Source organism: Natrix helvetica, assembly GCF_964273705.1.
Source record: "Natrix helvetica genome assembly, chromosome: 1".
Lineage (NCBI taxonomy): Eukaryota > Metazoa > Chordata > Lepidosauria > Squamata > Natricidae > Natrix > Natrix helvetica.
This window is the reverse complement of record NC_138548.1, coordinates 224,118,560-224,132,901: the sequence shown is the minus strand read 5'-3', so window position 1 is coordinate 224,132,901 and position 14,342 is coordinate 224,118,560. Positions and strand designations below refer to the sequence as shown.

The following is a 14,342-nucleotide window of genomic DNA, read 5'->3' as shown; positions in this document are numbered from 1 at the left end:
GTCACCTTTGGCACATGTAACATAGGTTCATCATCACCGAGTGAGGTGGATTAATAATCTGATTGAATGTAAAAACAAGTGACACATTTTGAGATATTGTGAACAATTATGAAATATTCCTTTTCTTTCACTAATGCTGAAAACTTTCTCCCCTCTGTAAGAACCAATGTTTGACTTCTTTTTTGAAATACATCCACTTCTGGCTCCAAAGTTTGATTTCAAGGCAAGGTTTGATTTCCCCTACCAGCAGGACATCAGGATCTCTAATAACCTCATTATCTCATTGTTCCCACTATCCCATCCACTGGCAGGTATACCAACATTTCAAATGCTGGAAAAAGCCCTGGGAATTGTATACTATTGTCCAGTTAGGATGTATTTATTTACACATGTATTTATTTATTTGGTTTCATACTCAGTAGCTGACTCCACCATCTATCCTTCAGATATTTCAGTGATCTTTTATTTGTAGAATAGAATAGAATTCTTTATTAGCCAAGTGTGATTGGACACACAAGGAATTTGTCTCTGGTGCATATGCTCTCAGTGTACATAAAAGAAAAGATACATTCATCACGAATCATAAGGTACAACACTTAATGATAGTCATAGGGTACAAATAAGCAATCAAATCATATTAGGAAACAATCAATATAAATCGTAAGGATACAAACAACAAAGTTATAGTCATACAGTCATAAGTGGAAGGAGATGGGTGATAGGAACGATGAAAAGATTAATAGTAATAGTAATGCAGCCTTAGTAAATAGTTTGACAGTGTTGAGGGAATTAATTGTTAAGCAGAGGGATGGCATTCGGGAAAAAACTGTTCTTGTGTCTAGTTGTTCTGGTGTGCAGTGCTCTATAGTGTCGTTTTGAGGGTAGGAGTTGAAAGAATTTATGACTAGGATGTGAGGGGGGATCTGTAAATATTTTCACAGCCCTCTTTCTGACTCGTGCACTATAGAGGTCCTCAATGGAAGGCAGGTTGGTAGCAATTGTTTTTTCTGCAGTTCTAATTATCCATTGAAGTCTGTGTCTGTCTTGTTGGGTTGCAGAACCAAACCAGACAGTTATGGAGATGCAGATGACAGACTCAATAATTCCTCTGTAGAACAGAATCAGCAGCTCCTTGGGCAGTTTGAACTTTTCTGAATTGGCGCAGAAAGAACATTCTTTATTGTGCTTTTTTGTTGACGTAGTTGTAACAAGAGAAAAATAAAAAAAGGGGGGGAAGAGTGTCATTGTGGAAATTTTTCCATAGTTATTGGGTGTTGTTGTTGTTTTTTCTCTTTCAGTAAATGAATGGCTCCTGAAGTAATTAAGACACTAAACGGGAAGACGTTTTCGCCTCAACGGAATGCTACTACTGTGAATTGATATACTACAGAATGCCCCAGCCCCATTCAGTCCTCGGTCTTTGTACTTCATGGAGCCACACTCGAGAGAAAAGGATGCCAAGTTGGAAATTCAGCTCAATGAAATGTATTCATATGATCAGTCATAAGAGAAAAAAAAAAGGACAATATCTGCCATTCCCATGATTACAATTTTGATACTGTTTACCTGAAACTACTATCGCCCACAATGAAAAGACTGTTCAGACTTTGTATATATGAACTTCTTCCTCTGTTTCCCTTCTCCCTTCTTCTCTTTCCCATCATAACTCCATTAAAAAGGTGGGTTGCTGCTGCCATCCAAGTGGATTTGTGTTCTGTGTGCCAAGTAATCCTTGGAAAGCTGTCATATCACCCTCATTATTGGTTACTGGCAAAGCAGAACTAGGGAGATAGTAAGGGAGATTTATTTCTGGATCATAGTCTTTCCATTTGCTTAATAATGGACAGATGCCAAGATAAGTATTGTAAATAGATCACTGAAGAATATAAAGGAAATTGAAATATTTTCCCCCTCATCACATACCTGTAGTAGGAACTGCCAAGACTGGAATTAATCCATTTTTCTGTTTCTTGTTTTACAAAGGTCATACACTGTGTTTGGTTATTGTTAACAATTCAATAAATGTGTTTAACAAATTAATTTACCACACTCACTTCAGTTTATTATATTTCTTCTCTCTTCCCCCCAAAAAACGGAAAGGACCTTGAATTCTTCCGGCATCAATCATTAGAATTGTATTTTTTATTGATATGTCAATATTTAGTTAAAAGCTATTTTAGGAATAATCACAAATACCAGAAGCACATCCACAATCATTTTTAAATGGCTTGGTAAACATTTGTTTGGACAATTTCTCTGGCATTTAAGTCGAAAACTGATTTTCATTGGATAGCAGAAAAATAAGAAGTTATCCCATTGGTTTCTTATATTTTTGCCTGCTATCAACATCAACATAGGTTGATGGGTAGATTTCCCTACTCATATAGCTCAAACTCCCAGAACTGGAAAACCAAGTCAACCATACAGAAATAACTCAGAACCTTTCATACTTTCTTCTTGGACAGAGTCAGAACTTACACTATTTGGCCTAGTGGTTAAGGCACCAGGGTAGAAAGCACAAGACCGTGAGTTCAAGTCTTGCCTTAGCCATGAAAGCCAGCTAAGTGACTTGGGGCAGTCACTCGCCCTCAGCCTAATTCACCTCACTGGGTTGTTGTGGGGAAAAGAGCAGGAGGAAAGAGTATTGTGTGTGTTCTGGAATTGTTTGTAAAAATAATAAAGGTGGGAAATGCACACATATATGCCTACATACATCTGGACATAAATCTGAAGGCCCTTAGATCGGTGGTGAAATTCAATTTTTTTTACTACCGGTTCTGTGGGCGTGGCTTGGTGGGCGTGGCACGGGAAGGATATTGCAAAATCTCCATTCCCTCCCCACTCTGGGGCCAGCCAGAGGTTGTATTTGCCGGTTCTCCGAACTACTCAAAATTTCCGCTACCGGTTCTCCAGAACCTTTCAGAACCTGCTGAATTTCACCCCTGCCTCAGATGCACTGTCCTTATTTTAAATCCCTGACATTTCTGAAAAGATGTTGATAGGGCTAGTTGAGCCACCCAGAGTCTATGACTGGGCTGGCCTGAATTATTTATCTGTTTATTTCCTTGGATAAGACTACACTCTTTTGCACAACTGGACTTCCTAATAATGCAAATTTGCTAATGTAGCAGAAAAAAGAATTGTTTCCTTAAAGAAGGCATCTGGATCCCACATAATTGTATTTGTGGTCAGGTAAAGTGGGCACTTAGAAAAGACAATTGTCTCCACCCCATTTACATATATTGTTGAAGCAAAACAATGTAACCAATATATCTGATAGTGAAAGACCTGCTTTTCTTACTGGACAAAACAAGATTTCACCAAGCCAAAAGCAGATTTCTTTGATGTTTTGTTTTAATTTTGTTTCATGGTTAATGATCATTTACCATATTGAAGTTTGGAGTAAATGTATTCAAGTAGAAGGGAGCGCATGGTTCAGTAGTTAAGGACACTGAACTGGTCAGCTGGTAAGTTGACAGTCTGGATTCAACACCCAAGCGCTGCATGAAAGCACCACCGTGTTATTCTCTCCAGCTTCTGGCCACCTAGCAGTTCAAAAGCATGCAAATGCAAGTAGATAAATAGGTACCACTTTCGTGGGAAGGTAACAGCATTCCGTCTCCTCGGTGTATAGTCATGCTGGCCACATAACCATGGAAATTGTCTTCAGACAACATTGGTTCCCTTGGACAAGAAACAGAGATGAGCACTGCCCCCTAGAGTCAGTCACGACTGGACAGAGGAAACGTTTACTTTTATTCAACTAGAACCTGCTCTGAAAAAAAACATTTCCTGCTCCTCCCGTAGATCAAATTTAATTTGTTACCCACCCACCTGTGCCTATCTCTCGTTTCCTTTCATCTTGTATTACTGGCCTCAGCAGTAATATTAAAGGTCTAGTTACAAATGAAATAACTGGTTTTTTTTTTTTATCAAAGAAGCATCACATTCTCCGTATTGGATAAATAGGAAAGAAATATGACACCGATTTGTATAATGTTTTCTGAATAATAGATGCAACCAAAATGAGTTTGTTGATCATATAAATTACTTTTTAAGAAATATCTAGCAGCGTCAAGAATGAGGATTAGAACATTTTTCACAGATCTGGAATTCATGCCTTCATATTCTAGTTAAAAAGAAAAGAAATGCTGCCCAATGGGCATACGTTTCCACTTGTCTTCTGGTTCCTGTAACAAGAAGAGGTATTACTGAATATTTGGAAACCTATAAACATTTTTATATTCCAAGTATCACCTATATTGCTGATATATTTATTATTATACTTTTATCCATTAAACATGAGACTCAGTTGACTGAACATTTAAAAATGTATCACAAATATTATTGACTGGTGCTAATGGTTGATACGGGTTGCTGCCAGCATCCTAGGTATCGACAAATTATTATTATGATTATTATATACTTTATTCATTAAACATGAAACTCAGTCAACTGAACATTCAAAAATGCATTACAAATACAATTGACTGGTGCTAATGGTTGATACGGGTTGCTGCCAATGTCCTAGGGTTTTTAATTATTATTGTTTGGTTAATCTTTGGTGAGATTCACAGCCTTTGGGGCTGGTTGGTAGCTCAACAGCTCGAGTCCTAACCAAGGACCTAGGAACTGTTAAGATAACGTCGGAGGATATAAGCTGTTCCAAGTAGGGTGGCTTTTTGTAAAATCAGAATGTTCAAGTCCGATAAATGTAGAATTTCCAAATAGCGAGGTAGCCCTTTAGGTATTATTATTATGTGATTAATCTTTGGTGAGATTCACAGCCTTTGGGACCAGTTGGTATTATTATTATTATTTATACTTTATTCATTAAACATGAAACTCAGTCAACTGAACATTCAAAAATGCATTACAAATACAATTGACTGGTGCTAATGGTTGATACGGGTTGCTGCCAATGTCCTAGGGTTTTTAATTATTATTGTTTGGTTAATCTTTGGTGAGATTCACAGCCTTTGGGGCTGGTTGGTAGCTCAACAGCTCGAGTCCTAACCAAGGACCTAGGAACTGTTAAGATAATGTCGGAGGATATAAGCTGTTCCAAGTAGGGTGGCTTTTTGTAAAATCAGAATGTTCAAGTCCGATAAATGTAGAATTTCCAAATAGCGAGGTAGCCCTTTAGGTATTATTATTATGTGATTAATCTTTGGTGAGATTCACAGCCTTTGGGACCAGTTGGTATTATTATTATTATTTATACTTTATTCATTAAACATGAAACTCAGCCAACTGAACATTCAAAAATACATCACAAATACCATTGACTGGTGCTAAAGGTTGATACGGTTTGCTGCCAGCATCCTAGGTATCAACCAAGTACCTTCTTAAAATATAAGATGTTCCGAATAGCACAGTTTTTTGCAGTTCCGCTGGTGTTTTTGCAGGAAGCTGCAATTTGTTGATGTATCTTGTAAAATTCTTGGACATGGTACCAAGTGCCCCAATGACAATGGGTATCACTGTTACATGCTTCATCCATAGCCGTGTAGTTTCGATGGCCAGGTCGCGATATTTCATTATTTTTTCTAGTTCTTTTTCTTCGACTCTGGCATCTCCAGGAACAGTGATATCAATAAACTGTACACTTCGGCCCTCTACAACCGTGATATCTGGCGTGTTGTGCTCCAAATGACGATCTGTATTCGAAAGTCCCACAAGATCTTCACCTTCTCATTTTTGATAACTTTTTCCACTTTATGTTCCCATGACTTTCTGGATACAGGTAAATCATATTTTTTACATAATGACCGGTGGATTAATTTAGCAACTCAGTCATGTCTAGCTTTGTAATCAGTTTGTGCAATTTTGCTGCATTCACATATTGAATGTGAAACAGTTTCGACTTTGTTATTGAAAAGTCGACAGTTTGGGTTGTCAGTGGATTTTTGTATCTTCGTTTTCATGGCATTAGTTTGTAGTGCTTGTTCTTGAGCAGCCAGTATTAAACCTTCCGTTTCTTTCTTGATGGTTCCCATCTTATGCCATGTCCATGTCAAGTTGTCATCACATTTTCCTTCAACGTTTTTCAAGTGCTGTCCATGCAAATCTTTGGTTTTCCATCTATTTAATCTCATCCAGCTGTTTTTCCTTATATACTGACTTTGTTTCTGTTGTTTTTATGCTGTTCTCCGTTTTCATAGCCTGCAGCAATTTTTCTGTACTGTTCACATAATCATTCAAACTTCGTTTTCCTTCTTCTACAGTTTGATGGATTTGCAATAGCCCTCTGCCCCCTATTTTTCTTGGCAAGTACAACCTGTCGATGTCACTTTGTGGATGTAAAGCGTGGTACATATTCAAAAGTTTGTGTGCTTTCCGGTCCAAGTTTTCCAGTTCAGTCACAGTCCCGTTGATGATTCCAGCTGAGTAGCGTATCACTGGAACTGCCCATGTATTAATGGCTTTAATTATGTTTCCAGCATTCAGCTTTGATTTTAATATTTTGCGGACTCTCCTGAGGTATTCCTTTTGCGTTGACTCTTTGACTTTTCCATTCAAGATCTTATCTGCTTCCAATATGCCTAGGTACTTGTAACCATCATCCTTTGCTAATGCTTTCACTATATTTCCATTTCCCAGTTCTATTCCTTCTGTTTTTTCCATTTTTCCTCGCTGCATGGATAATATAGCACATTTTTCAAGCTCAAAGTTCATTTTTATGTCACTCCTGAACAGCTGAACTGTGTTGAGTATTGATTTAAGTTCAGTGGGGCTTTTCGCATACATTTTTAAGTCATCCATGTTGGTTTAAGTCATCCATGATGGTTTATCTTGCCATGTTGGCTTGAGATTTGGTATCCCAGTTTTGTGTTTCGTAGGGTTATTGTCAGTGGAATTAATGCAATGTTGAACAGTAGTGGTGAAAGTGAATCCCCTTGGAAGATTCCTCGTCTTTTGTTGACTTCACCAATGTTCTCCCCATTTGTTGTTAGAACTGTTTTCCATTTTTGCATATTTGCTTTCAAAAATGTACAGATATTTTTGCTGATTCCAAAGTTTTCCAGACAGGTGTGGGGTAATGAGTCAAATGCCTTCTTGTAATCAATCCACACCATATTTAAATTTGTTTTTCTTCATTTTGCATTTTTTAGTACCATTTTGCCTATGAGCAGCTGATCTTTTGTTCCTCTTGATTTTTTATAATTTCCTTTTTGTTCTACTGGATACAAACTGTTTTCCATGAGATGATTGAATACTGAATTTTCCAGTATCCTTGTAAAAAGGTTGAATGTTGTTGGCAGACAAGTAATTGGGCGATAGTTGCTTGGTTCTGTACCTTTTTCTGGATCTTTCATTATCAAGTATGTTCAGCCAGCTGTTAACCATTCTTCGCTTGTTGCATTTTGAAGCATTTGATCAAATTGAGTGGCATGCGATGATGGAGGCTTGTCAGGTGTTTTAGCCAGTATCCATGCAGTTCATCCTGGCCATTATTATTATTGTTGTTGTTATCATCATCATCATCATCATCATGCTATTTTATTATTTCTATTTTGTCCCTTGATTATCCAAACCCATAGATTAGAAATATCACCAAAAGTGAGGGAGAGAGAAAGTATGATGGGGCAGCATGTTGCTGACATTAAATCTTAGACTGTACATTACCAAGAGTCCTACCAGGAACCAATAACCTCTCTGTGCAATGTATCCCTAGGGCCAAAACTTGAGGCATCTGGCTACGTAGTGACTGCCCTTTGGGAGAGGCGTTTACTCTTCCAAACTTTAACCTCTGATCCTCAGCTTGTCCTTACTTCTAATACTCTGCCCTGACAAACACAGCCATATGTACAAGTAGTCCTCAACTTGCAACAGTTCATTTAGTCACCATTCAAAGTTACATCACTCAAAAAAGTATAACCGTATTTCACACTTACGACCTTTGCCGCATCCCCATAATCATATGATCACAATTCAGATGTTTGGTGACTGGTTCACATTTATGATGGCTGTAGTGTCCTAGGGCAGTGGTCGGCAAGCCGCGGCTCGCGAGCCACAAGCGGCTCTTTACACATTTTAATGCGGCTCTTCTGTGTGCCGGATTATTATCCTCCCTAATCATTGTGGATCGAAAAGAAAAAAGGGAAAGGGGCGCTTGTTTTGAAGCGCCCGCTCCCCTCCCTCCTCTCGGGCACTTCAAAACAAGCGCCCCTTTCCCTTTTTTCTTTTCGACCCACAATGATTAGGGAGGATCCTGAAGTTGGGCGGGAGGAAAGCGAGGTCTGACCGGGTGGGCAGCGAAACTCCAGGGCTCTCTGTTCTAATTCCCCATGAAAACTGTTGCCTCTGAAGCGTTTGCTCTACTGTTTGAACCTTTAAGCGTCCCTTTCCCTTTTTTCTTTTCAACCCACAATGATTAGGGAGGATCCTGAAGTCGGGCGGGGACAAGAAGCGAGGAGGCAGTTTAGCCTTTTCTGCCTCCTCGCTTCTCGTCCCCGCCCGACTTCAGGATCCTCCCTAATCATTGTGGGTTGAAAAGAAAAAAGGGAAAGGGACGCTTAAAGGTTCAAACAGTAGAGCAAACGCTTCAGAGGCAACAGTTTTCACGGGGAATTAGAACAGAGAGCCCTGGAGTTTCGCTGCCCACCCGGTCAGACCTCGCTTTCCTCGCATGATTGGCTAATTTGCTACTGCCCGGCTCCCCGGTTAGATTTTTGCTGGGAGGGGGCGGGGGGGAAGCTCCTTGGCCTCCGTCTCTTTTTCTCCCTCCTCGCTTCTTGGGGCTCCACCAATGGGGGAGCAAGGCCCAGCACCAGGCTTTGGGCTAACACAGGGGTCTGCAAAGTTGGCTGTTTTAAGACTGGTGGACTTCAATTCTCAGAATTCTGGGAATTGAAGTCCACCAGTCTTAAGAGCCAATTTTGCAGATCCCTGGGCTAATATGATTGATGTCCTTGGTGGACTTCAATTCTCAGAATTCTGGGAGTTGAAGTCCACAAGTCTTCAAGCTGTCAGGTTTGAAGACCCATGGGGTTTTTTTCTAAAGGGTTAGGGGTGCAAGGATCTTGTAACTTGACAGCTTTAAGACTTGCATGCTTCAAATGCCAGAGTTTATTGAAACTAAAAACAGTGTACCATCCTATGTATTTTCGGTTTTAAAAATGTGGCTCTCAAAATAAATTTCAATCGTGGTTTTGGCGAGATTTGGCTCACTTGAAAAAAAAGGTTGCCCACCACTGTCCTAGGGTCATCTGATCACCTTTTGCGACCTTCCAACAAGCAACAAAGTTTAGGGCACCTTTTCTAGCTCCTTCCTCTTACTATGGAGATGAGCAGTGTGGTCAGTCTCTCAGGTAGACGCCGAATGCAGCTGTTGCTCTGGTCAGCAAGAAGACGACCATTAGACCTAAGTCGCCTGTGTGCAGGTCCATGGCTGCAGCTCCCAGTGTATCCACACCTGCTGCTTCATCACTCGCCCCACTGCCACAGGACTTTGAAGGTTCACGAGAATTGGGGGGAAGTCAAGACTTGCATGTGAATTGGATTAAAGTCAGGGAGAGGTGCGCATAGCCAGCCTCCCTCTCTCTTCCCAGATTCCAACTTGCTCCAATAGCAGGACAAGAGTCGACCTCACTTGGAGATCGGCTGGGCTCAGTGGTTGACCGGCTGTCTTTCATGTCTTGCCATGCTCTTAGTGTAGCACATCGCTTGCAGAGACCGATTTCATAACCATTGTCCTATTCTAGTAGTTTTTATCCGCTCAATCCACTGGAATCTGTCTTCATATGCTTGGGATAGACAAGTCCCTATCTCACCGAAGGTAGTGACCCAATGGCTACTCTCAACCTGGTGTGGCTAGCCTGTTGAAGCTGTTGCTTGGGGTGTGGCTGTTGCACATGCTACAGCTATTAGGAGCCACAGGTGAGAGCTGAGTGGCAGGTGGGGAGCAAAGGTGGACAAGCTGCTCTAAAACAAGCTACCCTAAAAGGACATGACATGCCGCTACACCAAAGGTGCTACCCCTCCCTGAACACCCTATGGACTCCAAGCAAAGTCAATGGGAAATCCCGATTCACTTACCAATTTGTTACTAATTTAAATGCAATGATTCACTTAACAACTGCAGGAAAAGTCATAAAATGAGCCAAACTCAGTTAACAAATGTTTCATTTAGCAACATAAACTTGTGGTCGTAACTTGAGGTCTACCTGTAGTTCAGTTCTGACACACTGACACATACCCTGCTACTCTGACTTTATTGTTACTTTGTTTATGATTTTATAAAAATATTGTCGCTAAGCGAAAAATGTCTCAGCCTTTCCCTGGGAATTTTATTTTATTTTTTTTTATTTTTTTTATTATTTTTTTTGTAATAAAATTTTATTGGTTTTTCAAGATTTATAGGGAAAAGGGTAAATGGACAGGTATACAAATTTTGGCAGTTGCAAAATGTGTGAGGCCCCCCTCCCTCCATACCCATAGTATACATTTATATATAATGCATTAGTATATAATTGATTACAATCAGCATATTAGTTCTATTATTAAATTCAATCAAATTAAACATTACAGTATAAAATCCAAATATAATTCCATTTTCACTTTCGGTCAATTTATAATAATTTTAAAACATGCTCAAAAAAAAATGTTGCTTCCATGCTGCAACTGCCACCCAACCAGATAACCTACATGCATTCAAATTAAATATGTCTACATCATGGAGTAGGTATTGCCTTTTTACATGGCAAATAGGTATGTCACATTTGTGACTTCTTCCTTGCTTGCAGAAAATCACTAGGAGAGACAAAAGCTTAGATTAGCTCATTTCTCTCTGGTGTACAAGGTTGAACGAAGAGCTGTCTTCATTCAATAAGGCCTGAAATCATGATGCACATTTAACATTATTTGGGGAATGATGGCCTTTCCCTACCAGAGTGAAAGTGCTACCTATCCATTTGAGTCCACAGAAAATCATATTAAAATTAAATTATAGTTGGGAAGCCCTCTCCTGCCTCACTCCCACTTCTGTCCCTTGGCTTCGCTCCAAAATAATACACAAAAGCATCTGTGGAGGAGAAGGAAACAATTATGTGATGTTTGATTGCAGGCCACACAACTGTTTTTCTTGCATCAAAAAGAGTTTCCCATCGTGATGCTGGTACATACATTCTGCTCTTTCTTCATCAATTGCCTATATCAGTAATGGTGAACCTTTTCTGTACTGAGTGCCAAAAAGGGAGTGTGCGTGGGTGTGCGTCTGGGCTGAAACCCAGAAAAAACTGCCCAGGGGGCTCATTGGAAAATGAACTTCTGCTTTCCAGCGCTTGGATGTGTGCCAGCAAGTCTCCGGTTACTGGTGCGCATGCGTGTGTAATGATCAGCTGGCTGGCACACATGCTCATGCCTGAAAACAGAAGACCAGCTGATCATAACACGCACATGCGCATCAGAAACCCAGATAAGGAACGGGCAATGGTACACATGCCAGGTGACATGGCTCTGGGTGCCACTTCAGGCACACATGCCATAGTTTCGCCATCAATGGCCTATATGGATGGGCCACTAAGCCTAAATTTTACACGTAACCTTCAGGCTTTCCTTGGACCATGTCAAAGAGGGAAATATGCCACTCCTTGCTTGTCACTACGTTAAAAATGTTTGCTAGACATGAACTGACTGAACTGACACTAAAGAGTTAAACTGAGAAAGAGTTATTGCGCAGGTCATAAAAGTTCTTATCTGACAGTGATTTATTGCGCATGTCTTCACACATTTCAGAAGAGAGAGAGAGAGAGAGAAAGAGAGCTACTGCTGAACTTTTGTCCGGCTGCCAGGAAAACTGGCAGACGGAACCTTTATTATCAAAATGTAACAATTAGTTAGTTTTGTTTTATTTCATTTATTATTTTTGTATTAAAGTTTGTTTATTAATTAGAATATGCTTCCCAAGACTTTTATTCTTTTTCTTCACATCTTAATGCATATGCTGTTGGAATCAGCCGCGATCCTAGACCTCACTTTCTTCAGGGTGAAATTTTTCCCCTGACATTGCTTACCAAAAGCGGAATACTATGATACAATCTAGGGATCTTTATATTTTAAAAAATATCAATACAGCCAAGGACAACTTAAATCTCTGCCATTGATGGAGCAGGGGTGTTAAACTCAAGGCCCGTGGGCTGGATCTGGCCGGCAGGGTGCTTAGATCTGGCAACAGCAAAGGATCAGCCTGCGGTGCCTCTGCCAGTGAAAACGGCACTCAGAACAGCTACACACAGCTCTCCCAAGCTCTATTTCTGGCTGCAATGGCCTCCTGCAGTCCTCTGCCAGTGAAAACGAAGCTAGGGAGGGCCACGTGCGGCCGTCCTGGGCTGTTTTTGCTGGGAGAGGGCTGCAGAACATCGATGTGGCCATGCCTATCATGGCCATGCCCACCCTGGCCACACCCAAGGTCAAACACAATCCTGATGCAGCCCTTAATTAGATCAAGTTCGACACCCCTGCTCTACAGCAACATTTTTCATATTTGTCCATGCTGAAATGTCTGGACTTCAGTTCCCAGAATTCTCCAGCCAATGTGTTGGGTGGAGAATTCTGGGAGTGGAAGTCTATGCATCTTCAAGCTGAGAAGTTTGAAAAGGTCTATCTGCCGATCCTTACTCTGACATCTCCAGATCTTGGCTTTCACATCCCAAGATTTCAGCTCTTTGCAAGTAGCTTTTATATATGCACGAGACCAACTGTTTGTTTACAATACAAATGCCAAGGTAGCTGAACTAAATCCGAAAGTCTGTTCACTTCCAGACTTGTTGACAAGCAAAGTTTGCTAATATTGCTAATCAGCACTCAATCAAAATATTAAATAATTAGGAGAGAAGGGGCGCAACAGGAAAGCGCATGTGTGAAAACAGATAAAGACCAAAAGACACCGGAGCTTAAGTAAAGAGAGATGCTTGCAGCATACTGACAAAGCTAAAGAGATGTTAATGTAAATGCTCTTCCCTCTCTAGTTGCACCCTCCACTCCAAATATTTCCTCACTGATTCTCATTTAAGAATGCAATCATTCTGCAGCCAGAAAGTCCGACTTCAGCTCTCTGATTTATTTTAGTCTTCATTTGAAATGTGACAGTAATAACTAACAAACAACATTTTCAGACTTGGAGGGACCAACCTTTCCCCAGACCAAGGGCTCCAGTCATTAAACATTGATCTGCTTTGCCTGCGAGAACTTGTGACAAAAACTACAATGCGATGTGAAGACCTTTCATCCAAGTGCCATCCCCCCATCTATACTCGAGGAAATGTTCAAATGAGCCAGCCCTTCTTTCTTCCGTGTTAATTCACCCTTCATTTAATATGCAGAGAAACGTGGCTGAGAATAAATGGCACCAGTTCGTGCTTTCACAAATAACAAAATCCTCTTTCAAAATTCTTTCAAGGGCAGCCTCTTTATTTTCTCCCCACCCCCACACCAGAAGGGCTACTTTGATTACAAGAGCCATTTTGAAAAAGTGAAAATTGCTTTGCAAAACTCTGGGAGGGGTTCTCCCATCAGCTTACAGAGCCTGTGACCAACCTAGCCAAAAGCAATCTAAGCATATATTGTGTGGCCTACTGGTTTTTTAGTATCCACTTGTACAAGGCTATCTACATAATCATTTCTTTTCAACTCTTGTTTGAAAAACTTCCTCCTTGTTCTGTACTTAAGAAACTGTCGTGTTGTGGGCGGCCATGTCTATAATTCTACTTCCCTCTGATGGTTAGGCATCAATCTATCAAACGCTTAAAAGGGTCTTGAGGGTAAGTATTTCTATTATTGTTTTGGTTCTCTGCACTTCAGAGAGCACCTTTTTTTTTTGTTGGAGTCGTAATCCACCGAAAATAGCTTCACAACTATAGTGCTTGAGTGTAGTAGAATGCTCACTGCTTCATCCTTGTATCACAGATCTGATCCATCATAACTGAACCTCATCTAATTTGCCTTCACTGTTTTTTAAAAGACTAAATGCAACCAACAGGATTATATTGGGATTTCGTGATCTTTTGTGATCCCTATCACCAAAATGACATCAATGCCATTGGAAGTTAAAGTACATGAGGGGGAAAAAATCCAGCCCCCCTCCCCCCCAAAAAGGGAAAACTTTTTTCCTTTTTTTGAAAGAAGCAGCAGTAGCAAAAACACTAAAAGTGAAGAGACGTTTTGCGGTTTGATCTGGCATTCACTGTCATCTTCTGACAGATACTTTGATATGAAAGAAACTGAGGAATTTTTGAAAAGGTGGCCCTCAGCTTTATTTCATATGTTAGAAGACAGGACAGGAAAAGGATCCTAATTAAAGGATCTGGTTCATCACTCATTGGCTCTTGATCCTTTGAGGG

General features: G+C 40.4%; 1 protein-coding gene across 2 annotated transcripts in view; it reads left to right on the top strand.

Moving 5' to 3' along the window:
- The window catches only part of CA10 (carbonic anhydrase 10), a 431,566-nt gene extending 429,531 nt beyond the window's left edge, over nucleotides 1-2,035 (top strand). For both annotated transcript variants that reach the window (XM_081939543.1, XM_081939544.1), the window contains exon 10: nucleotides 1,299-2,035. In XM_081939543.1, coding sequence (XP_081795669.1) covers nucleotides 1,299-1,321 — 23 coding nt within the window. In that variant the 3' untranslated portion in view covers nucleotides 1,322-2,035. The remainder of the gene's footprint in view (nucleotides 1-1,298) is intronic.
- Nucleotides 2,036-14,342: the final 12,307 nt, after the last annotated feature.